At 45.5% G+C, this 27,451-nt stretch overlaps 1 protein-coding gene across 2 annotated transcripts in view; it reads right to left on the reverse strand.

Moving 5' to 3' along the window:
• The window catches only part of LOC132207840 (utrophin-like), a 443,018-nt gene that overhangs the window by 348,768 nt on the left and 66,799 nt on the right, over positions 1-27,451 (reverse strand). For both annotated transcript variants that reach the window (XM_059643682.1, XM_059643683.1), the window contains exons 2-5: positions 24,803-24,960; positions 24,364-24,530; positions 21,026-21,137; positions 4,341-4,461 (exon numbers count right to left, since the gene is read on the reverse strand). In XM_059643682.1, coding sequence (XP_059499665.1) covers positions 4,341-4,461; positions 21,026-21,137; positions 24,364-24,530; positions 24,803-24,960 — 558 coding nt within the window. The remainder of the gene's footprint in view (positions 1-4,340; positions 4,462-21,025; positions 21,138-24,363; positions 24,531-24,802; positions 24,961-27,451) is intronic.

Here is a 27,451-nt window from a genome sequence, read left to right on the forward strand (position 1 = left end):
AGGCAGAAGGGATTTTTTCATTTGTTGTCATGTTTGGCCCAACATGGTGGGCCAAAGGGCACATTCCTGTTGCCGTCGTGTTCCAAGTTTTATGCTCACTTGTATCATGATTACAAAAAGTAGGATTGGGAATAATTTTTGAGAAGCGTTTGAGAACATTATTTCATGTTAGGACAAACGGGATAAGGATGAGGTGACACAGCACAATCAGATCTTGGAGCCCATGATGAATCATAGGGACCTCACAAGCACCAATGTTCAGAGGGATCTCAGGATCTTGATGTGTATGCCTGTTGATCCCACAATGTAATGGACCAGGTCGTTGAAGTGGTTTGGAAGGCAGATTGGATACTTGTCTTTATTAGACTTAATATTAAGTGACAGAGTTTCAGAATAGGCAGGGTATGTACAACACTGTTGGGCCGAACCAACATTAAGTCAACGATGAGAAAATACAGTGAGAATTGGACAACGATCAGGCTTGGCCTGAGAAAGGATAAGTTACATTTGCACCATACAAGTGCTAAGCAGCAATCAGCTCCAACAAGAGAGAATATGGCCAGATCAAAAAAATTCCATGTCCTTACCCTCACATCATCGTTACATTTATTTTTTTTTAAATGTGCAAGTGCAATCCAAGCCATGCAAGGCTACGGGCCAGGTGTTGGAAATGAGGTCAGAACAATTCAGTGCTTGTCCTTGACTGTCACAGAATCTGTCAGCTTAAGAATGCATTTCTCCTGTATTGTAGACTACTGAGGTGCTTGGCTATCCACTAAACCAAGGTTAACACTGATCTAAAACTAAACTGGGTCAGTTATATAATCAGCAGTAGCCAGGTCCATAGTGCAAACCACCCTGCTGTGGGACAGAGTAAGGCAAATCCAAGTGAGCGAGTGTGGTTGGAGACTCATTCGTTGGGGGCATAGATTCTGTTGCCACATTTGAGACACCAGGGCTGCGTGTTGCTTCCCTGGTGCAAGGTCAAGGACATCTCTGAGTGGTTGCAACAAATTCTAAAAGGGGAGGGTGAGCAGCCAGAGGCCACGGTGCACGTTGGTACCAATGACATCGGCAGAAAGAGGGATGACATTCTGCGGACTATGTGCAAGGAGTTAGCAAAGAGGCTGAAAGGCAGGACCGAGAGGGTAATAATTTATGGGTTGCCATGAGTGCCACATCTTAGTGAGCTAAGTCATAGAAAGATAGGTGAGATGAATGCATGGTTAAGGAGCTGGCACAGGGGGCAGGGTTTCTGGTTCATGGATAATTGGGACCGTTTCTGAGCAAGGGGTGACCTGTCTAAGAGGAATGGGAGGCAAGACGCTGTCAGCGGGTCAGGACAGAGGGGACAAGTCGTTGTGAGCGGGTTACGACGGAGGGAACAAGTGCCTGTGAGCAGGTCAGGAAGGAGGGGCAAGTCGCTGTGAGCAGGTCAGGGCTGCGGGGGCAAGTCACAGTGAGCGGGTCAGGGCTGCAGGGGCAAATCCCTGTCAGCGGGACAGGGCTGCGGGGGTCAGTCCCTGTCAGCGGGACAGGGCTGCGGGGGCCAGTCCCACTGAGCGCGACAGGACTGCAGGGGGCAATTCGCTGTGAGCGGGTCAGGGATCGGGGGCCAGTCCCTGTGAGCGGGTCAGGGCTGCGGGGGCCAGTCCCTGTGAGCGGGTCAGGGCTGCGGGGGCCAGTCCCTGTGAGCGAGTCAGGGCCGCAGGGGTCAGTCCCTGTGAGCGGGACAGCACTGCGGGGCCCAGTCCCTTTGAGCGGGACAGGGCTGTGGGGGGCAGTACGCGGTGAGCGGGACAGGACTGCGGGGGGCAAGTCGCTGTGAGCGGGTTAGGACTGCGGGGGGCAAGTCGCTGTGAGCGGGTCAGGGCGACGGGGGCCAGTCCCTGTGAGCGGGAAAGGGCTGCGGGGCCCAGTCCGCTGTGAGCGGGACATGGCTGCGGGTGGCAGTACGCGGTGAGCAGGACACGGCTGCGGGGACCAGTCCCTGTGAGCGGGTCAGGGCTGCAGAGGCCAGTCCCTGTGGGCGGGTCAGTGCAGCGGGGGCCAGTCCCGATGAGCGGGACAGGGCTGCAGGGCCCAGTCCCAGTGAGCGGGAAAGGTTTGCGGGGTGCAGTAGGCGGTGAGCGGGACTGGACTGCGGGGGGCAAGTCGCTGTGAGCAGGAGAGGACTGCGGGGGGCAAGTCGATGCGAGCGGGTCTGGGCTGCGGGGGCATGTCCCTGTGAGCGGGACACGGCTGCGGGGGCCAGTCCCTCTCAACGGGTCAGGGCTGCGGGGTCCAGTCCCTGTGAGCGGGACACGGCTGCGGGGTTCAGTCCCTGTGAGCGGGTCAGTGCTGCGGGGGCCAGTCCCTGTGAGCGGGTCAGGGCTACGGGGGCCTGTCCCTGTGAGCGGGACATGGCTGCGGGGGGCAGTACGCGGTGAGCAGGACACGGCTGCGGGGACCAGTCCCTGTGAGCGGGTCAGGGCTGCAGAGGCCAGTCCCTGTGGGCGGGTCAGTGCAGCGGGGGCCAGTCCCGATGAGCGGGACAGGGCTGCAGGGCCCAGTCCCAGTGAGCGGGAAAGGTTTGCGGGGTGCAGTAGGCGGTGAGCGGGACTGGACTGCGGGGGGCAAGTCGCTGTGAGCAGGAGAGGACTGCGGGGGGCAAGTCGATGCGAGCGGGTCTGGGCTGCGGGGGCATGTCCCTGTGAGCGGGACACGGCTGCGGGGTTCAGTCCCTGTGAGCGGGTCAGTGCTGCGGGGGCCAGTCCCTGTGAGCGGGTCAGGGCTACGGGGGCCTGTCCCTGTGAGCGGGACATGGCTGCGGGGGGCAGTACGCGGTGAGCAGGACACGGCTGCGGGTGGCAGTACGCTGTGAGCGGGATACGGCTGCGGGGGGCAGTACGCTGTGAGCAGGACACGGCTGCGGGGGGAAGTACGCTGTGAGCGGGACAGGGCTTCGGGGCCCAGTCTCAGTGAGCGGGAAAGGTTTGCGGGGTGCAGTAGGCGGTGAGCGGGACTGGACTGCGGGGGGCAAGTCGCTGTGAGCAGGAGAGGACTGCGGGGGGCATGTCGATGCGAGCGGGTCTGGGCTGCGGGGGCATGTCCCTGTGAGCGGGACACGGCTGCGGGGGCCAGTCCCTCTCAACGGGTCAGGGCTGCGGGGTCCAGTCCCTGTGAGCAGGTCAGGGCTGCAAGGGCCAGTCTGTGAGCGGGTCAGGGCTGCGGGGGCCAGTCCCTGTGAGCGGGTCAGGGCTGCGGGGAGAAGTCACTTCGGGCGGATCAGGACTGCTGGTAGAAGTCACTGTGAGCGGGACAGGACTGCCGGGGGGAAGTCACTGTGACCGTCTCAGGAATGCAGGGGCAAGTTGATCCAGTGAATTCAAATATGAAATTACACGAAAGACAGCAATGAATTTAAAGCATCAAGAGGAAAGGGATTTGGAATCGAGCATTAGTTCGTGGGGATGGAGCAGCGCTTGGAATATTGCCTTCAGTTCTGGTTGCTTCATTACAGGGAGGATGTGGAAGCTTTAGTGAGGGTGTAGAAGAGAGTTAGCAGGATGCTGCATGGAATGGATGGCAGGTCTTAGGAGAAAGGGTTCGGGGGCGAGGACTTTTTTCATTGGAGCAAAGAAGAATGAGAGGTGACTTGATTGAGGTACACAAGATGATGAGAGGCATAGCTGGAGTGGATAGTCAGAGATTTTTTCCCAGAGCAGAAATGACTATTACGAGGGGGAGAAATTTTAAGGTGACTGGAGGAAGGAGGAGGGGAGATGTCAGAGCTAAGTTCTTTACACAGAGAGTGGCGGGTGTGTGGAATGCACTGCTGGCAGTGGTAATGGAGTCAGATACATTTAGAGACTTTTAAGCGACTCTTGGATAGGCACATGAAGGACAGTAAAATGAAGGGTATGCAGGGTAGCTTGATCTTAGTGGGATAATAGGTCGGCACAACATCGTGGGCCGAAGGGCCTGTACTGTTCTTTGTTCTCTGTTCAGCCAAAGGTTCTTTTCTTTTGAGGAGCGGGGAATTGATTGTCGTTTTTAAAGACAGAACTGGAGGACAGAGAAAGATATCAAGGAAGGTTGCACGTTAGTGACAGTATCAACAAGTCCTCAGCAGATGCACTCTCTGAGTAACTACACTGTTTTGAAGGCGAGAGGACCAATGATATCATTAAGCCCCCCTTGTTTTTGTATTGTGTATGTCTGACATATGCGCAAATGGACAACCTCACTCTCCTGCTAAGCTGCAGAATGAATAATGCTGCAATATTTGTCAACTCCCAAATGGGCATTGATACATTAGTAAATCTCACATCAATAAACTTACATCTCAAGGTTCTCACCTTCTAGGACTGTTTGTACTGGGAAATAACCCAAACGAGGATGCTTGGCCAAGTATTTCTTTGATCTGAACTTATTTTTCAGCACCTTGGTGAAATCACGCACATCTTCACCTGATGTTGTCTAAAAATGTAAAATAAATCAAATTTAGTTCAGAATTAACAATGAACCAATCGACTCAACTCACTCGATAATCCATGCTCTCCCTGCTAAATGTCTTTGAAGATGTAAAATTGAAGAGTCTGCAACTCTGAGGGATAAAGTCGGCTATCTTTCTGTAAGATTATGATAAAGTTAGATATGTCTGAATGTGAGTTTCAGACTATTAAGCTTCAGTTTCATAGAGTCAGACAGCATGAAAACAGATCCTTTGGTCCAACCAGTCTATGCTGATCACAATCCCAAACTGAACTAGTTCCACCTGCCTGTGCTTGGCCCATATCTCTCCAAACATTTTTGTCATCTTTCTATCTTCTGGCTACAACATCACCTGAGAAGAATTCTCCATCTTGTGGCCAAATACTAGAACTATACAATTAAGTCATTTCAAATGATACACAGATCCAGGATTCACATTAGTGGCCTTTCTGGTTGAACTGCTAATTATTTTAACAATAGTGCATTTTTTTGTCCAATTTTGCCATGTAATCCAGTGATCCAAAATTCATCTCATTGGGTTTAATTTTTTTGGTTTTCTGTACTGTGTCAAAGATGAGATCAATACATTGGTGAGAAATTATCTTGGTTTGGAGATTCAAAGTCACTCTAGTCCCAGATGGGACCACAGGGCTGCTCTCACAGTCAAGAGAGATATCTGGAGGTGGTTTAAATTGAAGGTTACCACACCTCAGATGAGGAGACAGGTTGAGAAGGAGACTCCTTCATTGTAACTTCAGACAGTGTAGTATCCCATGCTGTTGGTATCATTCTGAATTACAAACCAGCCAACTGAGCTAACTGGCTCCCAGGCAAAATATAGAATCAGTTTGGGTAGAGATAAGGAGCAGCAAAGGAAAGAAGTCACGGCTGTGACAGTTTCAGATTCATAGATCCCCTGACAGAAGATACAGTCCAGGATAGCAGAGAGGCTATAGACCAAGAAGTAATGGGATCTTGTCAGAAAGATGTTACAATAAACTGTGAATTCAATTGGCACAGGTAGTCTGGAAGATTCTTTTTTATTCATGGGATGTGGATGTTGCTGGCTAAGCCCAATTACCCTGGAGAAGGTGGTGGTGAGCTGCCTTCTTGAATAACTGCAGTCCTTAGAGCAGTGCTGTTCAGAAAGAAGCTCCAGAATCTTAACTCAATGACTATTAATGAACAGTGATATCGTTCCGAGTCAGGATAGTGTGTGTGGCTTGGAGGGAAACTTGCATGGGGCACTAATTATGCATTAGTGATGATAGAACAGATGTTGAAGGTGGTGGGTGGGGTACCAATCCAACAGGCTGCTTTGTCCCATATGATTCAAGCTTCCTGAGTGTTGATGGAGCTGCACCAGTCCTGACCAGTGGAGATTACATTCCTGACTTGGGCTTTATAGATGGTGGACAGGCTTTGTGTAGGTAGGGGGCTCATTATTCACTGCAGAATTCTTAACCTCTGACCTGCTCTTGTCGTCACAATAATTATAAGTTTGGTCCAGTTCAGTTTCTGGAAACCTGATAAGCCTCAGCATATTGGCAGTAAAGGAGTGTAAGTCATGGGGCAATGGTTAGATTCTCCTTAATGGTGACGTTCATTGCCCGTAAGTTGCACAGCACAACTACCACTTGCTTCTCATCACTTATGTTCCGTGGACATGGACTACTTCAGCATCTGAGGAGCTATGAGTGGTGCTGAACATGGCACAATCAACTGAGAACATCCCCACGTATGGCATTCTGACGGAGGGATGGCATTTGATCAAATAGTTGAAGATGGTTGAGCTCAGGGCACAAATTTACGTAACCCCCGCAGCGATGCTTTGGAGTTGGGGCAACTGACTTCCAACAACCACAACCACTTCCTTTATGGTAAGGTTCCAGCCAGCAGAGGGTTTTTCACCTGATTCTTACTGACTGCAGCTTTGCGACGGCTCCTTGATGTCATATTTGGTTGAACGGCACCTTGATGTTAAGAGCAGTTATCTACCCCTCAGGATATATTCACAGAATGCATTTGGAGTCTTAAAACTGTACCACTGGAACCAAGCAGGGATTAAGATATTTTAGACCTGGTAGTATGTTTTGAGATACAACTCATCAACCATAACATAGTACAGGATTCTCTGGGTAAGAATGATCAGGATGTGGTAGAATTTTACATCAAGGTCGAGGTTGAGAATTCGGTCTGAAACTGTTTAATATCTTAAACTTTCATTGAAGATAATTCAGGAGTATAAAGGCAGAGTTGAACTGGGAAAATAGTTTAAAAGGTAAGACCATAGAGAAACAATGGCAGATGTTTCAGGGGATATTTCATAACTCTGAACAAAAATATTGTCAATTTAGAATGAAAGGATGTACAGCTAGAATGCACCATGGTGCCATCTGTTGCTATCTAAGAAAGTTAAAGATAGTATAAATTGAAAGAAAGATTGGAAAATTGTGGAACTGGAAATATTTCAGATGTGAACAAAAGATGACCAAAGTAATAATGAGGGAGACATTAATATAAATACAGTAAAGGCTTCCACAAGTGTATCAAAAGGAAAAGAGTAAAGACAGTGAATAATGGCTCATGAGAGGGTGAGACTGGGGAATTCATGATGGGAAATGAGGGTAATGGCACAAGCTTTGAACCAATATTTTCTATCTGATTTCACAGTAGAAAACATACAAAAAATATCAATGGGCGAAAAGTAGGGAGCGAAAGGGAGAAGGAAATCCTCAAGGAAACATTGAGGAAAACTGAGAAGATGAAGTTAACAGGTTCCCTGGGACCTAAAGACTTGGATCCCAGGTATGCAAAGAGTCCAACCCCACATCGTACCATCAGAGCTTTATTTCTTTTAATAATACTCCATAAACTTCAACCCCTAATTACTAGCTCCCATATTTATACAACCAACTCACACTCAATTCATCCTCAATTAATACAGACATAAAACCTGTTCCCTCACTTCGTTAGTTCTCAGGCATCCCTTCAGACTAAATTAGATGATAACATGGAGGATTATAAGAGTTGACTGCAGAGATGAGATTAAATTAGGTTCCCTACAGTGTGGAAACAGGTCCGACAGCCCAACAAGTCCACATCGCCCCTTGCAGCATCCCACCCCACCCCTATAACCCAAACACCACTGAACACGATGGGCAATTCAGCATGGCCGATCCACCTAGCCTGCACATCTTTGGACTGCGGGAGGAAATTGGAGCACATGGAGCAAACCCATGCAGACACAGGGAGAATGTGCAAACTCCGCACAGACAGTTACCCAAGGCTGGAGTCGAACCCGGGCCCTGGCGCTGTGAGGCTGAAGAGCTAACCACTGAGTCACCGTGCTGCCCAAATGGATGTATTGGCTGTAATCTTTTCTAGATTGTGGAAAGATCCCAGCAGAATGCAGCGAAGTACGAATTTACTTCGTCTAAAGTTTGTCATTGGGAAATTGCTAGAATTTATTATTGAGAAGGCAGCAGCAAACCATTTAGATCATATTCAGGCAGATTTGATAAGTTAAGTGAAAAGGATAAATTTAAAAATATGGTGAATCCATTTGAGTTTCTACTTCAAGGAATTCTAATTCTTCAACAAACCGGGTCGTTGAAGCGAAATTAGCAGATGTCGTTAATTTGGATTTCCAAAAGGCGTACATGAAGCACAAAAATTTAGCTTCTATGCACAGCATGTATTTTAGAAGGCACGTGAGGTGCAAATCTTTATTTCAAGGAGGGAAGGAGTGAAAATCTTTCCACACAAGACATTGGTGACGCCACTCAAGGAGCACAGTGTACAGTTTTGGTCTATTAAGCGAGGATATGCTTACAACAGCAGTTCTCAGAACGTTCATGATGTTAATTCCAGGGGTAAAAAGGGTTATTTTGTGCAGAGTGAACTGGACAATGTTCAGGCTCAGCTGGTAACATGCTGGGTCAAAATCCAAAATTCCCTCCCTAATGGCATTGTATCTACCAACAGCAAATGTACTTTCAGCAGTTCAAGAAGGAAACTAACTGCTACCTTCTCAAGGGCAACGAGGGACAGTTGTGCTTCAGACCTCAAATGCCCGTTCTCATTTAGAAAATAATCTACGCCTCCATTTTTCCTACCAAAGCACATAACCTCACAGTGTCCCACACAGCCTCTGTCTGCCACTTCTTTGCCCAGTCTCCGAGCCTATGCAAGTCCTTCTTCAACTTCCTCACTGCTATCTGTCCCTCCATCTGTCACTGTGTCGACTGTAAACTCAGCAACAATGTCTCAGTTGCTTCGTACATATCATTAAGGTATTACGTGAACTGTTGTGGTCCCAACACTGATCCCTGCAGGACTCCACTAGTCACCAGCTGCCATCCTGTAAAAGACCCCTTTATCTACACTCTCTGCCTTCTGACAGTCAGCCAATGCTCTATCTATGGCAGTACCTTGCTAAAACACTATGGGCTCTCATCTTATTTGGTACCTTCTCAACAGCGTTCTGGAAATCCAAACAAATCACATTCACTGGCTTCCTTTTGTCTAACTTGCTCACTTTCTACTCAAAGAATTCTAACAGATTTGTCAAGTATAACTTCCCCTCGATGAAGCTGTGCTGATTCAGCCCGATTTTGTCATGTACTTCCAAGGTCTCTGCAATCTCATCCTTAATAATGGACTCTAAAATCTTACCAATGATTGAGGTCAGGATAACTGGCCTATAATTTCCCTTCTTCTGCCTCTCTCTTTTCATAAACAGGGGTGTTGCTTTAGCCATTTTCCAAATCCCTGAGATCCTCCCTATCTCCAGTGATTCCTGAAAGATCACCACGAATGCCTCAACAATTTCCTCAGCTATCTCCTTCAGAACTCTGCAGTACAGTCCATCTGGTCCAGGGGTGATTGGTCCACCTTCAGACTTTTCTGCTTCCCGAGCACCTTTTCCTTAGTTATGGCTATGAAATTCACCACTGCCCCTAACTCTCAAAGTTCTAGTATGCGATGGGTGTTTTCCACCATGAAGACTGATACAAAGTACCTGTTCAGTTCCTCTTCCATTTCTTCATTCCTCATACTGATTCTTCAGCCTCCTTTTCCAGTGATCTACTGCTACTTTTTAATGTCAGTTGCAATACTGGTCGAAGACGATATCACAGCTGTACTGAAGGAGGGCCCCATGGAGGGCTCAAGCATTGAGGCAATATGGGTAGAACTCAGAAATAGGAAGGATGCAGTAACAATGCTGGGGCTGTACTACAGGCCTCCCAACAGCGAGCGTGAGATAGAGGTACAAATATGTAAACAGATAATGGAAAGGTGTAGGAGAAACAGGGTGGTGGTGATGGGAGATTTTAATTTTCCCAACATTGACTGGGATTCACTTAGTGTTAGGGGTCAAGATGGAGCAGGATTTGTAAGGTGTGTCCAGGAGGGTTTTCAAGAGCAGTGTGTATGTAGTCCAACTCGGGAAGGGGCCATACTGGACCTGGTGCTGGGGAATGAACCCAGCCAGATGGTTGAAATTACAGCAGGGAGTGACTTTGGAAATAGCGACCACAATTCCCTAAGTTTTACAATACTCATCGACAAGGATGGCAGTGGTCCTAAAGGAAGAGTTCTAAACTGGGGGAAGGCCAACTATACCAAGATTTGGCAGCATCTGGGGAATTTAGATTGGGAGAAACTGTTTGAAGGTAAATCCACATTTGATATGTGGGAGGCTTTTAAAGAGAGTTTGATTAGCGTGCAGGACATGTTCCTGTGAAAATGAGGAACAGAAAAGGCAAGATGAGGGAACCATGGGTGACAGATGAAATTGTGAGACTAGCCAAGAGGAAAAAGGAAGCATAGATTAGGTCCAGGCGACTGAAGAGAGATGAATCTTTGGAAGAACACGGGGAATTTCGAGCGCATCTGAAACGAGGGATGAAGAGGGCTAAGAGAAGACATGAGATATTGCTGGCAAACATGGTTAAGGAAAATCCCAAAGCCTTTTATTCATATATAAAGAGCAAGAGGGTAACTAGAGGAAGGATTGGCCCACTTAAGGACAAAGAAGCAACGTTATGCACTGAGTCAGAGAAAATGGGTGACATTCTTAACAGAGATAATGGGAACTGCAGATGCTGGAGAATTCCAAGATAATACAATGTGAGGCTGGATGAACATAGCAGGCCAAGCAGCATCTCAGGAGCACAAAAGCTCCTGAGATGCTGCTTGGCCTGCTGTGTTCATCCAGCCTCACATTGTATTATCTTGACATTCTTAACAAATACTTTGCATCGGTATTCATCAAGGGGAGGGACATGACAGATGGTGATGTGAGGGATAGATGTTTGCTTACTCCAGGTCAAGTTGACACAAGGAAGGATGAAGTGTTGGGTCTCCAAAAAGGCATTAAGGTGGGGATCTATACCAGGTTATTGAGGGAAGCGAGACAGGAAATAGCCGGGGCCTTAACAGATATCTTTGCAGCATCCTTAGACACGGGTGAGGTCCCGGAGGACTGGAGACTTGCTCATGTTGTCGCCTTGTTTAAGAAGGTTAGCAAGGATAACCCAGGTAATTATTGACCAGTGAGCCTGACGTCAGTGGTCGGGAAGCTACTGGAGAAGATACTGAGGGATAGGATCTGTTCCCATTTGGAAGCAAATCAGCTTGTCAGTGATAGGCAACATGGTTTTGTGCAGGGAAGGTCATGTCTAACCAACTTAATAGAATTCTTTGACGACGTGACAAAGTTGATTGAAAGGGAAAGGCTGTCGATGTCATTTACATGGACTTCAGTAAGGTGTTTGATAAGGTTCCCCATGGCAGGCTGATGGAGAAAGTGAAGTCGCATGGGGTCCAGGGTGTGCTCGCTCGATGGATAAAAAAAAAATGGGCTTGGCAACAGGAGACAGAGAGTAGCGGTAGTAAGGAGTTTCTCAAATTGGAGACCTGTGACCAGTGGTGTTCCACAAGGTTCTGTGCTGGGACCACTGTTGTTTGTGATATACGTAAATGATTTGGAGGAAGGTGTAGGTGGTCTGATCAGCAAGTTTGCAGATGACACGAAGATTGGTGGAGCAGCAGATAGTGAGGGGGACTGTCAGAGATTACAGCAGAATATAGATAGACTGCAGAGTGTGGCAGATAAATGGCAGATGGAGTTCGATCCGGGCAAATGTGAGGTGATGCATTTTGGAAGATCTAATTCAAGGGCGAACTATACAGTAAATGGTAAAGTCCTAGGGAAAATTGATGAACAGAGAGACCTGGGTGTTCAGGTCCATTGTTCCCTGGAGGTGGCAAGCCAGGTGAAGAGGGTGGTCAAGAAGGCATACGGCATGCTTTCCTTCATCGGACGGGGTACTGAGTACAAGAGTTGGCAGGTCATGTACTGTTGTATAAGACTTTGGTTCAGCCACATTTAGAGTACTGTGTACGTTACCAAAAGGACGTGGACGCTTTGGGCAGGGTGCAGCGGAGGTTCACCAGGATGTTGCCTGGTATGGAGGGTGCTAGCTATGAAGAGAGGTTGAGTAGATTAGGATTATTTTCATGAGAAAGATGGAGATTGGGGGTACCTGATTGAGGTCTACAAAATCATGAGGGGAGAGACAGGGTGGATAGCAAGAAGCTTATTCCCCAGAGTGGGGGACTCAATTACTAGGGGTCATGAGTTCAGAGTGAGAGGAGGAAAGTTTAAGGGAGATAGGCGTGGAAAGTTCTATACACAGAGGGTGGTGGGTGCCTGGAACGCGGTGCCAGCGGAGCTGGTAGACGCAGACACATTAGCGTCTTTTCAGATATATCTGGACAGATACCTGCAACAGGTATGAGATTGTTGTTCCCTGTACGGTTGAGGAAAAGGACTGTGGACAGGATGAGCCAGCTGACCATGGCACCGTGGCGCACAAGGTCATTCAAGAGGGGGGGAGCAAAAAGACAGGTAGTTGTTATCAGGGATTCTATAATTAGAGGGACAGATAGTATCCTGTGCAAGCTGCATCGGGCGTCCCTCACGGTGTGTTGCCTGCCCGGTGCCAGGGTGCGAGACATCTCCGACCGGGTTGAAAGGATATTGGAGCAGGAGGGGGAAGATCCGGTTGTTGTGGTCCACGTTGGGACTAACATCATAGGCAAAGCTCGGGTAGAGGTCCTGCTCAGGGATTATGAAACACGAGGAAAGAAATTGAAGTACAGGTCCTCAAGGGTCATAATCTCTGGATTACTGCCCGAGCCACGTGCCAATTGGCATAGGGAAAAGAAAGTTAGGGAAGTAAACATGTGGCGAAGGAATTGGTGTGGGAAAGAGGGATTCCATTTCATGGGGCATTGGCATCAGTTTTGGAACCGGGGGGGATCTGTACCATCGGGACAGTCTCCACCTGAACCGATCTGGAACCAGTGTTCTCGCAAAAAAGATGAATAGGGTGGTCAGTCAGACTTTAAACTCGTGAGTCGGGGGGAAGGGAAAGTGAAAGAGACAGGGAGTATGGAGTTAAATGGAAAGATAAGCAACAGGATAGCATGTGTACAGGAGGATTTAAGCTCGAGGCAGACTAGGAATACAGCAAAAAGGAAGGATAACTTAAGGCATCTTGGCATGTCCAACCTCTCTCATATTGATAAGAAAGCTTGCATTAAGACACTTCATCTAAATGCTCTTAGCATTCGCAACAAAGTAGATGAATTAACAGCACAAATCCTCTTGAATGATTATGATGTGGTAGGCAGCACAGAGACATGGTTGCAGGGAGCTCAGGACTGGCAGTTAAACATCCAAGGATTCACAACATATCGAAAAGAGAGGGAGGTGGGCAGAGCGGGTGGGGTTCCCTTGTTCGTTAAGAATGGAATGAGATCTACGGCACTAAATGACATAGGGTCAGAAGATGTGGAGTCTATGTGGGTGGAATTGAGGAACCACAAAGGCAAAAAAAACTATAATGGGAGTTATGTACACACCTCCTAACAGTGATCAGGATGAGGGGCGCAAGATGCACCAAGAAATAAATAGGGCACGTCAGAAAGGCAAGGTCACGGTGATCATGGGGGACTTCAACATGCAGGTGGATTGGGTGAATAATGTTGCTGGTGGATCCAAAGAAAAAGAGTTCATGGAATGTTTGCAGGATGGCTTTTTGGAACAGCTTGTGATGGAGCCCAGAAGGGAACAGGCTATTCTGGACTTGGTGCTATGCACTGAGCCAGACTTTATAAAAGATCTTAAAGTAAGGGAACACTTAGGAGGCAGTGATCATAATATGGGAGAGTTCGGTCTGCAGTTTGAAAGAGAGAAGGCAAAATCGGATGGAATGGTATTCCAGTTAAATAAAGGTAATTACAGGGGCATGAGAGGGGAATTGACGAAGATCGACTGGAAGCAGAGCCTAGCGGGGAAGACAGTAGACCAACAATGGCAGGAGTTTATACGTGTTACTGAGGACAGAGTACAGAGGTTCATGCCAAAGAAAACAAAGATTATCTGGGGTGGGATTAGACAGCCATGGCTGACAAAGGAAGTCAGGAAATATATCAAAGTAAAAGAGACAGCCTATAAAGTGGCCAAGAGCACTGGGAAATCAGAAGATTGGGAAGGCTACTAAAACAGACAGAGGATAACAAAGAGAGCAACAAGGAAGGAGAAGATCATTTTGAAGGTAGGCTAGCTAGTAATATTAGAAATGATAGTCAAAGCTTCATTCAATACACAAGAAACAAATGAGAGGCCAAAGTAGATATTGGGCCACTCCAAATTGATGCTGGAAGGCTAGTAATGGGAGATCAGGGAATAGCTGAAGAACTCAATAAGTACTTTGCGTCAGTCTTCACAGTGGAAGACATGAGTAGTATGCCAACAATTAGGGAGAGTCAGGGGGCAGAGTTGAGTACGGTAGGCATTTCAAAAGAGAAAGTGCGAGAAAACCTAAAGGGTCTAAAAATTGATAAATCTCCTGGCCCCGATGGGCTACATCCTAGAGTTCTGTGGGAGGTGGCTGAGGAAATAGCAGAGGCATTGGTCGTGATCTTTCAAAAGTCACTGGAGTCAGGGAAAGTCCCAGATGATTGGAAAATTGCTGTTGTAACTCACTTGTTTAAGAAAGGATCAAGGCAAAAGATGGAAAATTACAGGCCGATTAGCCTAACCTCAGTAGTTGGTAAAATTCTAGAATCCATTGTCAAGGATGAGATTTCTAAATTCCTGGAAGTGCAGGGTCAGATTAAAACAAGTCAGCATGGATTTAGTCAGGGGACGTCGTGCCTATTAGAATTCTTTGAAGAGGTAACAAGTATGTTAAACCAGGGAATCCCAGTAGATGTTATCTATCTAGACTTCCAAAAGGCCTTTGATACAGTGCCTCACAGGACGCTGCTGAGCAAGGTGAGGGCCCATGGTGTTCAAGGTGAGCTACTGGCTTGGATTGAGGACTGGCTGTCTGACAGAAGGCAGAGAGTTGGGATAAAAGGCTCTTTTTCAGAATGGCAACCGGTGACGAGCGGTGTCCCGCAGGGTTCAGTGTTGGGGCCACATCTGTTCACCTTATATATTAATGATCTGGATGAAGGGACTGCGGGCATTCTGGCGAAGTTTGCCGATGATACGAAGATAGGTGGACAGTCAGGTCGTACTGAGGAGGTGGGGAAGCTGCAGAAAGATGTAGACAGTTTAGGAGAGTGACCCAGGAAATGGCTGATGAAATTCAATGTGAGTAAATGTGAGGTTTTGCACTTTGGAAAAAAGAATACAGGCATGGACTATTTTCTAAATGGTGAGAAAATTCGCAAGTCAGAAGTGCCAGGGATCTGGAAGTGTTGGTCCAGGATTGTCTACAAGTTAACTTGAAGGTCGAGTCCGTAATTAAGAAAGCGAACGTAATGTTGTTGTTTATCTCAAGAGAGTTGGAATATAAAAGCAGCGATGTGCTTCTGAGGCTTTAGAAGGCTCTAGTTAGGCCCCATTTAGAATACTGTGTCCAATTTTGAACCTCAGGAAGGACATACTAGCCCTGGAGCATGTCCGGCGGAGATTCACACGGATGATCCCTGGAATGGTAGGTTTAACGTATGATGAACGGCTAAGGATCCTGGGATAGTCCTCGTTAGAGTTTGGAAGGTTGAGGGGAGATCTAATAGAAACTTGCAAGATAATGTATGGTTTAGAAGGAGTGGACGCTAGGAAGTTGTTTCCGCTAGGCGGGGAGACTTGGACACGTGGGCACAGCCTTAAAATTAGAGGGGGTAAATTTAAAACTGAAATGAGACGACATTTCTTCAGCCAGAGAGTGGTGGTCTTGTGGAATTCATTGCCGCAGAGTGCATGGAGGCCGGGACGTTGGATGCCTTCAAGGCAGACATCGACAAATTCTTGATCTCAAAAGGAATCAAGGGCTATGGGGAGAGTGCAGGCAAGTGGTGTTGAAATGCCCATCAGCCATGACTGAAATGGCGGAGTGGACTTGATGGGCCGAATGGCCTTACTTCCACTCCTATGTCTTATGGTCTTATGGACAGGTACATGGATAGGCAGGGAGCAAATGGACACAGACCCTTAGAAAATAGGTGACAGGTTAGACAGAGGATCTCGATCGGAGCAGGCTCGGAGGGCCGAAGGGCCTGTTCCTGTGCTGTAATTTTCTTTGTTCTCTTTATTTGTACTCTTGCCTTTCTCATACCTTTTCTAGCTGAAAAAAACTCATGCAATTTTTTTCCATATTACCCTCATTAATATTGCCCTCAAATTTCATCATCTTCCCCCTTATTGCCTTTTTACATGTCCGCCGCTAGTTTTCGAAAGGCTTCCCAATCCACTGGCTTCCCACTAACCACAACACATTTTATGCTTTTTCTTTTGCTTTCATCCTGTCCCTGACTTATCTTGTTAGCCGTGGTTGCTGATCCTTTCCTGATCTCAACTCCACTCTCCTGCCTGCTCCCCATGGCCCTTTCTCCCTATTTTTCATCAGAAACATATCTATTTCTTTCTTGAATCGGTCGATTGGTGCTGCCTCCATTGCATTCAGGGGCAATGAATTCCACAGATTCACAACTCTCTCCTCATCTCCATTTTGAACATTCCATCTCTCACTCGATAGCTACAGCTTCTTGTTTGAGACTGTCCCACAATGGCGAACATGTGCTCAATGCCCATCTTCTCAATCCCCTTTACTATTTTATATACCTCAATCAGAACCACCCCCTCACTCTCTCGAACACCAGCAAGTACAGGCACAAGCTACTCAGCAACTTCTCATATGACAGCCCTTTCATCCCGGGAATCAATCAGTCCAACCTCCTCTGAACTGCCTCCAGTGCAGATGTATCCATCCTCAGTAAGGGGATCAAAACTGGACACAATACTTTGGTCTCACCAACACCCAATGTGTTCGGAAAAACACTGTGTTACTTTAATGATCCAGTCCTTTGGTGATAAATGCCAGAGTTCCATCTGCCTTTCTTATGCTATGCTCTTCCTGCATACCTACTTTCAGCTACAAAGACAGCCAGACAACTCTGCACTGACACACTTTGAACCTTCCCTCCATTTAAATAAAAATTCGCCCTTTTTTTCATGGACAAAATAGGCAAGCCTTGTGCTTATGCACATTAACCACCTGCCAGATTCTGGTCCATTCTCCTCACCTGTCAATATTCAGCTGTCTCTGTTTTATTTCACATCACAGGCTGTTTTCCCATCTCTTTCAGAATCATCCACGCATTCTGTTATGTTACATTTTGTCTCTGCTTACATATCATTTGTATACGTTACAAATAGTTCAGGTCAGAGACCTGAACCCCGCAGCAACCCACCAGTAACAATTCACCATCCAGGCAAAGACTCATTTATCCTGACACTCAGCTTTCTGTCAGTTAGCCAGCCCTTTATTCAAACCAATATTCTACCCTTAATCCCCTTGGATCTAACCTTCTGGTTCACTTTTTTATGCAGCAACTGGTCAAATTCTTTCTGGAAATCTCGATATGCCACATCCCTCGGATCCCTGTAGAAGATCCTCAATTCTGCCACCTCATCAGCTCCTGACTTCATTACAGCTTTTGTTCAAACATGGTCAAAAGAGTTGAATTCCCGAGGTGAGCTAAGGATGGCTACATTTGACCGAGTGTGGCATCAAAGAGCGCTCGCATAACTGGAGCTGGTGGGAATCCAGCAGAAACTCACCACTGGTTGGAATAATATCTGTACAGAGGACGATATTTTTTCATTCTTGAATCGGAAAGAGGTAATTGCTGGTTAGACCAGCTTTTATTGCCCATCCCAAATTGCCCAACTGATATTTGGAGTTCCATGTAGGCCACAGCAGGCCACGCAGTTTCCTTCCCTAAAGAACATAAGTGAATCAGATGGGGTTTTCCGACAATTGGCAATGGATTTACGATCATCATTAGACGCTTAATTCCAGATTTTCATTGAATTTAAATTCCATTATGTGCCATGGTGGAATTTGAACCAGGTCCTCAGAACATTACCTGAGTGTTTGGATTAATAGTCTAGTCATAATACCATTAGGTCATCGCCTCTCATGATTGGCATTTTGGTTGTTAGAGGTCACCTGCAGGAGGTCCTGAGGGTACAGTCCGAAGCCTAACCATCTTCAGCTGATTTATCCCATCATCTCTCCATCATAAGCTCAGAAGTGGGGATGTTCACCAGGGATAGCAGAATATTCAGCATCATTCACCACTCCTCAGATACTGAATCTGTCCATGTCCAAATGCAACAAGGCCAGAACGATGTCTCGGCTTGGGCTGGTAATTGGCAAGTCGCATTTATACTGCACAAATACCAGGTAATGACCATCTCCAGGAAGAGAAAATCCATAAATTGTCCCTTGACATTCAAAGGTGTCACCATCACTGAATTGTCCGCTATCAAAATCCCGGGTTTTACCACTGAACAGAAATTCAACTGGACTTCCTATTTAAATGCAGTGGCTACTAGAGCAGGCCCAAAGCTCCGATTACTGCATCAAGTGACTCACCTCCTGATTCCCCAAGCCTGTCCACCAGCTACATGGAACAAGTCAGAAGAATGGTGGAATAATCCCCACTTGCCTAGATGGGTGCAGCTGCGAAAGCACTCAAGAAGTTCGACACCATCCAGGAAAAAGCAGCCTCCTCCCTGCAGTGCTCAATAGCAGCAGTGTGCACCATCTATGAGATGCACTGAGAAATCTGCAAAAGATCCTGAGACAGGACTTTCCAAACCTATGACAAATTTCATCTACAAGGGCAAGCGTAACAGATATATGGGAACAGCACCACCTACAACACCCTGTCTAAGCCACTCACCATCTCAACTTGGAAATATATTGCTGTTCTTTCACTACCACTGGGTCAAAGTCCTGGAAATTCTCCCCTGACTGACTGAGTCTACCTACAGCACATGGGCTACATTGATTCACCAATTACAAGGGTAACTAAGGATGGGAAGTAAATGCTGGCCCAGTTAGTGATGCCAATGGCCCAGAAACAAATAACAATTAAGTATCACCTATCTCCTCCTAATTCCAGTTTCTCATGCAGCACCATTCTGATTATTCTCTAAAACCTGGTCTTTCTGTGGCAATGCTCAAAGCTACACACAGTACTCATTTGTGATCAAATCACATTCTGCACAATATTAAGAGCCATCACTGGCTGATGAGTATGATTGCCCAGCTAGGAAATTCCGTATCACGGGTCATGAGCTCTGTGCGGGTTGATTAGCCTCAACTAGAGCCACATATCTGACCACATGTTTAGGAGGTCTTTCAGTGTGATGGAAGTGGTCTTGGCCTTGAGAACACCAGCATTCCTTTCTCCAGTTCCTTTCCCACACTTCAACTTCTTGTCTGGTGCTGTTGAAGAATTATGTGCCTTCATACAGGAGATTCACCAAGTTGGTTTCTTCTGAATGGGGATATCCCATACTTTGACCTCGATGTAGTATTTCTTGAAGGAACATTTCAAGGTCTTTGAAATGCTTCCTTTTACTTCTTGATCAGATGCCTTCCTTGAGTTGGCAAAAATTTACTTTGGTAGTCATAACTTAGGCATCCAAAGTACATGGCCAGCCCAATGGGGTTTGTTTCAAATCATCATGGCATCAATGCTGATGCTAGGAGGTTTTTCCTCCTAGCTGATGTGGAGAATCCATGACAAAACTGTGCTGAAAGGGTCTTGAAGTGGCAGCTCTATGTTATCCAGGTTTCACAGTCATATAGAAGAGGCTGAACGATGCATGCCTTGAACTCAAGGATCTTGCGATCAGCACAGATGTCACAATTGTGCATTCTCATCCTCTGGAGTCCAAAGGTGCCACTCGCAGATTGGACGTAATGTTAGAATCTCTGTATCGATGTCAGCCTTAAAAGAGAGAGAGCGTCCCATCTAAGGGAAATGTTCTACATTTGGGAGGATTTCTCTATTAATTTTGATGAAAAGATGGGCCACAACTTGACAGATTGGTAAAGGATTTGAGTCATCTTGAGGTTCGAACACAGAACATAACAGCGCAGTACAGGCCCTTTCGGCCTTGATGTTGTGAAACCAACCTGAAGCCCATCAAAACTACACTATTCCATTATCATGCATATGTTTATCCAACGACCATTTAAATGCCCTTCAAGTTGGCAAGTCTACTACTGTTGCAGGCAGGGCATTCCATGCCGTTACTACTCTCTGAGTAAAGAACCTACCTCTGGCTTCTGTCCTATATCTATCACCCCTCAATTTAAAGCTATGCCCCACCGTGTCAAACATGGCCATCCGAGCCAAACGACTCTCACTGTCCACCCTATCTCATGCTCTGATCATCTTGTATGGTTCTATTAAGTCGCCTCTTAATCTTCTTCTCTCGAACGAAAACAGCCTCAAGTCCCTCAGCCTTTCCTCATAACGCCTTCCCTCCATACCAGACAACATCCTGGTAAATCTCCTCTGCACCCTTTCCAACGCTTCCACATCCTTCCTATGATGCGGCGACCAGAACTGTACGTAATACTCCGAGTGCGGCTGCACCAGAGTTTTGTACAGCTGCAACATGCCCTCATGGCTCCGAAACTCAATCCCTCTACCAATGAAGCCTAACACACAGTATGCCTTCCTAACAACCCCATCAACCTGGGTGGCAAATTTAAGGTTGAGGCTAATTCTTCAGTATACTTCTGCAAAGGCCTTAAGGGAGATTTGAAGACTTCTGCGAGCGAAAATGACGTTGTGAACCACATACTGAAGCTCCATAAGCGAGGTCAGTGTCATTTTCTTCGGTGATTTTAACTGGTTGAGGTGAAAAGGTTTTCCATCCATCCTGTCCAGGCCACTGAGAAGCTTGTTCTTGATGAGATTAAGAATGGTGGTGACAAAGCTGGAGAAAAGAGTGGGCGTGAGCCTCAACTTGACCTCAAAGAGCTTCTGCACAACATTGTATTTCTGGTATTGAAGCCTGATTTAAGCTGTTGGCCTTTTATCATTTTAGCAAACTACTTCAACTTTGAGGGCAGATTGTATTTAAATGGTTAAATCCCTAAGTTTCCACAGATCGGAATAATTCTATCAAGTGGAACAATGTATTACTCACTGAAGTGCAGTACTCCACCATTGGGTAATGTAACTTGTGCCCCTTGGATGTGCGTCCCGAAAAGAAACAGCTTCGGCAGATGTCATAATTTAAGTGTTTGAGGCTGCGGCACCTATTAAGGAAGAACAAGAAGTAAGAGAAATGTTCATTTTTGTTTGGATATTTTTAACCATCCAAGGAATGCAAGTTAAGTAGTTAAATTATGTATTTTTTTTATTTTGAAGAAACGGCAAAATTGTGTGGGGAGAAGCAAATGCTAGGTCAGTCGAGGAAAACTGTCCCAACTCCCCCAGTCAATTTTCATAATGGGATATCCCATCCCTGGAATTATTTAAATTGCTTCTGCGCTGCAACGTTCCCATAGTATGGAAGGTTTTCATCTGCCACGGTGGCATAAACCTATTTAGAAGTAACCTTGCCAGAATCTTCCTGGAAAAGGTAAATCTGACGAGCAGCGATTGTAACATGTGAAGCTGTAAAGGCAACACTGAAGGAGGAGGACACACATTTTCAGCTCAGACAGCAGAAGGGAAGTACTCCAGGGAAAGAGAAGAAATAGCGAAGAAATAAACTGCAATAATGGCTGAGTCACAGTGGTATAGTGGCAATATCATTGAGCGAAATGCTCTGGAGAATGTAGGTTCATGTTCCAACACTGTAGCTGGTCAAATTTACATTTCATTAAAAAATACTCAGAACTAAAAGTTATTTCCAGCAACACTATCATGAAACTATCAACAAATGTTGGTAAAAACCCATCCGATTCACTCATGTCCTTTCGGGGAGTATTCGATCATCCTTACACCACTACATGTGGCTGCAGAGCCACAGCAATGTAGGTAGCTCTGAACCACCCTCCCAGCCATCCACTCAGTTCAACGGCAATTAGTGAAGGACAACAAATGATAACTTCACCAGTGATAGCCAAATCCCTTGCAAGAATGGAAAATGTTCTCATGAAATGGAAGGACTTGATCAATGTAGTGTGAAATTATCAACAGATGAATGGATAGAACTGCATACAGAATGTAGGTCATCAATACGATGAGATGGTGCAAAACAGAGGATATTGCCTTCAGGATTCCTGTCATGAAGCCAAACTCTGAGACTCAGCAAGCACTCAAATGTGTGAGCAGAAACTAAATAGCCATGAAAACCAACATAAAAGTACAAACAGCAGGCTCTTAAAATTTTTGGAGATATGCAAGGCAATATTAAATTATGCACTGAAGTGGTTAAGTTCAGTTAATCCTCTTGTAAATAGCACTGCTAACAGGAAACTCACTGTCAATTACAGATTAGTCCAGAATTTTCAAGGCAATAGATAAAGTGAAGCAGAATACCAGTTTCCGTGAGGAACAAACATAATTTGGAAGTTAAAGGGATGAAAGGAATTACTTTTCTGAACAACATTCGGAAGAAACACAGACAGACGGTTGATTGAGAAGATGAAACATGAGAAGATGGTAAGGAAAGAAATAGATTTGGAAGCAACAGTGTGGTAGAATTGTGGAAGTTCACTGGCCTCACGCAACATCAGGAACCAATACATTTGATCTTTAGAGAACAGAATGTCAGAGAAGGGGGGCTCTCTTCCCAAATGGTCAAGCTTACAAAATGTAGGAAAAAGGCTGCCTTCCTCTTGGTGCTTCTCACTGGATGAACACGCGAGGAAAGTTGTGCTTTTTGGTTGCGGACCTATTGGTGGTTGGTTCATTCATATCAGGCAGATTCTCCAACAGCGGATGAAGGTGTGGTCACAGTCTTCGCTCGGGGCAACTGAATCTATTCCTCTTCTTTGTTCTTCCATGCAAGTTTTGTGTTTGGATTCCTGATTGCGGCTACAAAATCTCCTATCTGTCCCTCGAACTGTCAAGTCTGCGATCACTCACGTCCTGTTTACCTCACCCTTTTCCGCCGTGTCCCAGAGCCAATTACACTTTACTTTAAAGTAATTTTAAGTCCAAATCACAGTAAAAGGAAGCCATTTGGTCCATCATGTTTGAACTAGATCTCCAAATACATATCACAAATTAGTGCCTTTTCCTTAACCTGCACATTATTTCTCTTTAATTAATCAACTAGTGCTTTCTTGCATCTTTTACTGAAACTGCCTCCTCTTGGTAATGCATTCTATAGACTGTGATAAAGCTATTTCTTACACTGCAGTTACTTCTTTAGTCAATCACTTCAAACCTCTGCATCTTATTCTCAATTCTGTCACAAGTAGCAAAGTCTTCCCCTCGTCTACTCTGACCAGACCTCAAATGATTTTGCAAGATTCAAAATAATCTCTTCTAAGTCTCAGCATCTTCGAGGAAAGCTGTCCCAATTCCTCTAATCAATTTTCATAATGAGATATCTCAACCCTGGAATCGTTATTGTAAATTGGTCCTGCTCTGTCTCTCTCCAACATTTTCACAAAGTTCCCTTCGCACGGAAGGTTTTCATTCGCCATGGTGGTATAAACCTATTCAGAAGTAACCTTGCCAGAATCTTCCCAGCAATGCAAAGGCTGGTGATCTCATGGTTCTTTGAGCAATCTGACATTTCTCCTTCAGTTTTGTACAAGATATGGCATCTTAAAGATTCTGTGAAATCCTGCCCTGTTCCTCATAGTCCATGAAAAGCTAACAGACCTTGGCCTTCAGAGTTAGGCCACCATTCCTCAAGCTTCAGATGGAATTCAATTGACTCCGGGTCGTTGTTGCTCTTGATTTGGTTACGGCAGTCATAGTTTCATCCACAGTTGGGCTCTCACTCCAGTTCTTCTCAGACAGAGAGTTGTTTGGTCAGATCAATGGCAGTAACACGCACCTTCTCCAAGATGGCCAATCTTAGAAATGTAGGAGAATAGTTAACCAAAAAGGTTCAATTTACCCCTTAGAAATCCTGTCCAAATCTGCAATTTAATTTACTAGTTGTGGACAAGAAGTTTTATCGATCATTTAGCAACAACACAGCAATCACTTTCATAGGATGCACACACACTGATTACAGGACTAATAAAAAGGCCTTTCTGTAAATTCCCAATAATTGCAAATTACAGAACCAACCGGAAGTCGAGTCACAATCCGTTCTGAGCCACAGTGTCTGTGATCAATGCAACTGCGAACAAAATACCAAAAGCATGCAGCACTCACCTCTCACAAAAAATTAAGGTAAAGAAGTTGATACTTAATTTGTCCTAATTACTTCTCTGGTCCATGAATTTGTTCGGGTTTTGTGATGATCTCAGTTGTGTTGTTGACTGATGGAGTTTCTAATAGAACATCTAAAGTAAAAGCTTTCTTTAAAAACTAACTCCCTCTAACTTTCTGCTGGTTTGCACATCTCACCTGAAACCTACGAGTGGGTACTCTTTGCAGATGTTACACTTAGCCTGATGTTTTGCAGTTTCAGCAGCTGCCACACGGTGTCGAACAGGCAGCCACACCATGGACTGAGGCTCCAATCTCATCCACTCTACAAAGTGTTTAACATCAATCTCTGGTTTGTTCTGGCCCTAGAAGAAAATAAAAGATCAGCTGCATGATTAATTATGTCAAGTTTACATCCACTATCCTCAGACATATCTAATACACTATCATTGGGGTTTCTGACATTGTTTTTATTAAATTAATGATTAAAAACATTGACTATTTATAAACATGATAGCCTTGGATTAGTGGTGGTACATGTTGGCCTCTGGAACTAATTCAAACCGAAAATGAGCACAAAATTCATACTGGCAAGTAGACCCGCTTGACCTTCTGAAGTGGCGCAGAGCACACTTACATGTTGGAAGCAACTGCGGACACTTGGTTCAATGTTGCTGCCTCCAAATGAAGGTACCTCACCCAGCTGCCGAGGGATCTGGACTGCATTGTGAAGCAAAAGGCTCAGGCTTTGTTGGTCACATAATTCTGTGGGTTCAGCTCCTTGTTTGAAGAGGTCTGCAAAAGTTATCCATAAGTAAAAGCTTGATATTCCGAAACTTAAGGGAGGTAGTTAAGAGTTCAATACATCCAATATATCTTCCTCAATTGCCTTGCTTTGTAAATTATCTTAAAACATTATTTTATGATCTTGATTGGCTATTTGCAAACAACTGTGGAAACAAAAACTTCTGTTTCTTGGCACCAATGGACAATGTATGTTGGATGATTCTCCAAGGAAGTCATTTCTTTCTTGATTGTAAATCTCAAACCTCTCTAATATCTCCTCGTTCTTTTCACAGAGATAATCTTTGTGTGGACCTGGAAACCATGGGCACCGTCCTCAATGAATACTTTGTGTCAATCTTTACAATGGAAAAGGACACTGCAAGTATTGATATCAGGGCAGAGGACCTAGGAACATCAGAAGTTTAGACATCGGAAGATGCAGCTGGTTCAGCAAATTTAAAAGTGGATACATCTACAGGCCGAACTGAAATGTATACCAGCGAGCAAGGGAAGTGAGGGAGGAGATATTTGGGCCCCTGTCAGCAATTTTCAAACCCTTGTCAATCACACGTGAAGTCATGAAGGACGATGAACATTGTCCTACGATGAACAAATGGAGAGAGGAACAGACCAGGAAATTAAAGGCCAGTCAGAATAATCTCAGCACTGGAGAAGCTATAAAGAGGCATTCTTAGGGGTAGAATGTACTTGCATGAACTAATCAGGGATAGTCAGTATGGATTTGTTAAGGTGAGGTCACGTTTCAGAAATTTGATCCTTTTTTGAGGAGATGTTGGAGTGTTGATGAGCTTATGCATTCGATGTGGACTTAGTAAAGCCCCCCTTGGCAGACTGATCAAGAAAGCAACAGTCAACGGGATCAAAGGCAAAGAGGCACGCTGGAGCCAAAACTGGCTGAGGCAGAGAGCACAGGGTGATTGATGGTAGAGGGATATCTATTTGACAGGATGTTTGCTTTGAGTGGGGTTGTGCAGGGCTTGCCACAAGGACCCTTGAAATTTGTCAACGAGATTCATCATTTTGGCTTAAACACAGTGTGTATGACCGTGTTGCTAGCGAATGACTAATTTAGTGAGGAGGATATCGACGGAATGGTCATGTAAATAACAGCCATGGGATCAAAGGCAAAGTGGGACACTGGACCCAAAATTGGTTGACAGACAGAAAGAATAAACTTCAGGAGGAGATCAGCACACTGGTCAGCTGGACACAGCAATTGGAACTCAACCAGGAAAAGTGTGAGCTGACGAACTCGGGAGGGCTAACAAGGCAAGGGATCACACTATGAAGGGTGTGATCCTGGACATTACTGAAAAAACCAAGATGCTGCCTGGGCTGGGAGTTCTCATGGAATCATAGAGTACAGAAGAGGTCCTACGGCCCACTAAGGCTGTACCTCTAAAAACACACTGCGACATATACTAGTCCCATTTTTACACACCAGACCATTCTCAAAAATATTATGCCATTACAAGTGCTCATCCAAGTACTTTTCAAAGGGTGTGAGGTTTCCTGTTTCAACTTCCCTCCCAGGCAATGCATTCCAGACCTTTGCCACACTCTGGATGAAAACGATTTTCCTCAAACCTCCGCTAAATTTCCCGTGTTTCTCTTTAACATTATGCCCTACCGTTATTGATGATTTAACTAAGGGGAACAATGCTTTCTACTCAACCTATCTTTACCTCTCATAATCTTAAATGCCTCTATCAGGACCTCCACTCAACCCCGAAAACTTCTCTGCTTCACAGAAAATAATCTGAATTTTTCCAGCCTTTCTTCACAGCTAAAATGCTCCAACATATGCAACATCCTTTTCATTCCCTCCAGTGCAATCACATCCTTCCTGATGGGTGGTGACCAAAATGCCACACACAACTCCAGCTGTGGCCTAACCAAACTTTTAAACAGCACAAAGTGACCTCCCCACTCTTACCATCTGATAAAGGGAGATGTCCCATATGTCTTTGTAACAACCCTTACTAGCCTGACCTGACCCCTTCAGGAATTTATGAACTAGCACCCTAGGATCCCTTTTCTCCTCTCAGCTTCCCAGTGTCCTGCTATGCATTAGATTTAGACTTAGGTTTTATTATCACACATATTCAATACAGGGTACAGGAGTGCAATGCCACCTCAGACGGTGCCATCTCAGGTACAAAGTACCTCAGTACGAAATTTCAGTTGCAAATGTAGAAAATTTATCCATCCTTCTTTACTCAGTCGCAGGGGAGTGGAACGCAAAGCCGGAGAGGGTAGTGGAGTCGGCCTCATTAGGGGCATTTAATCGGCCATTAGACAAGTACATGGATGACAGTATAAGGTAGTGGTGGAGGTGAGACAGACCTTGGGATGAGGGTAATAGTTCGGGACAACATCGTGGGCCGAAGGGCCTGTACTGAGCTGTACCGTTCCATGCTCTATGTTATAAAAATAATTGAATACGTTAAAAAGTTCAGCACGACAGTCTTCTTAGTAT

The sequence above is a fragment of the Stegostoma tigrinum genome, unplaced genomic scaffold, assembly GCF_030684315.1.
Source record: "Stegostoma tigrinum isolate sSteTig4 unplaced genomic scaffold, sSteTig4.hap1 scaffold_176, whole genome shotgun sequence".
NCBI lineage: Eukaryota > Metazoa > Chordata > Chondrichthyes > Orectolobiformes > Stegostomatidae > Stegostoma > Stegostoma tigrinum.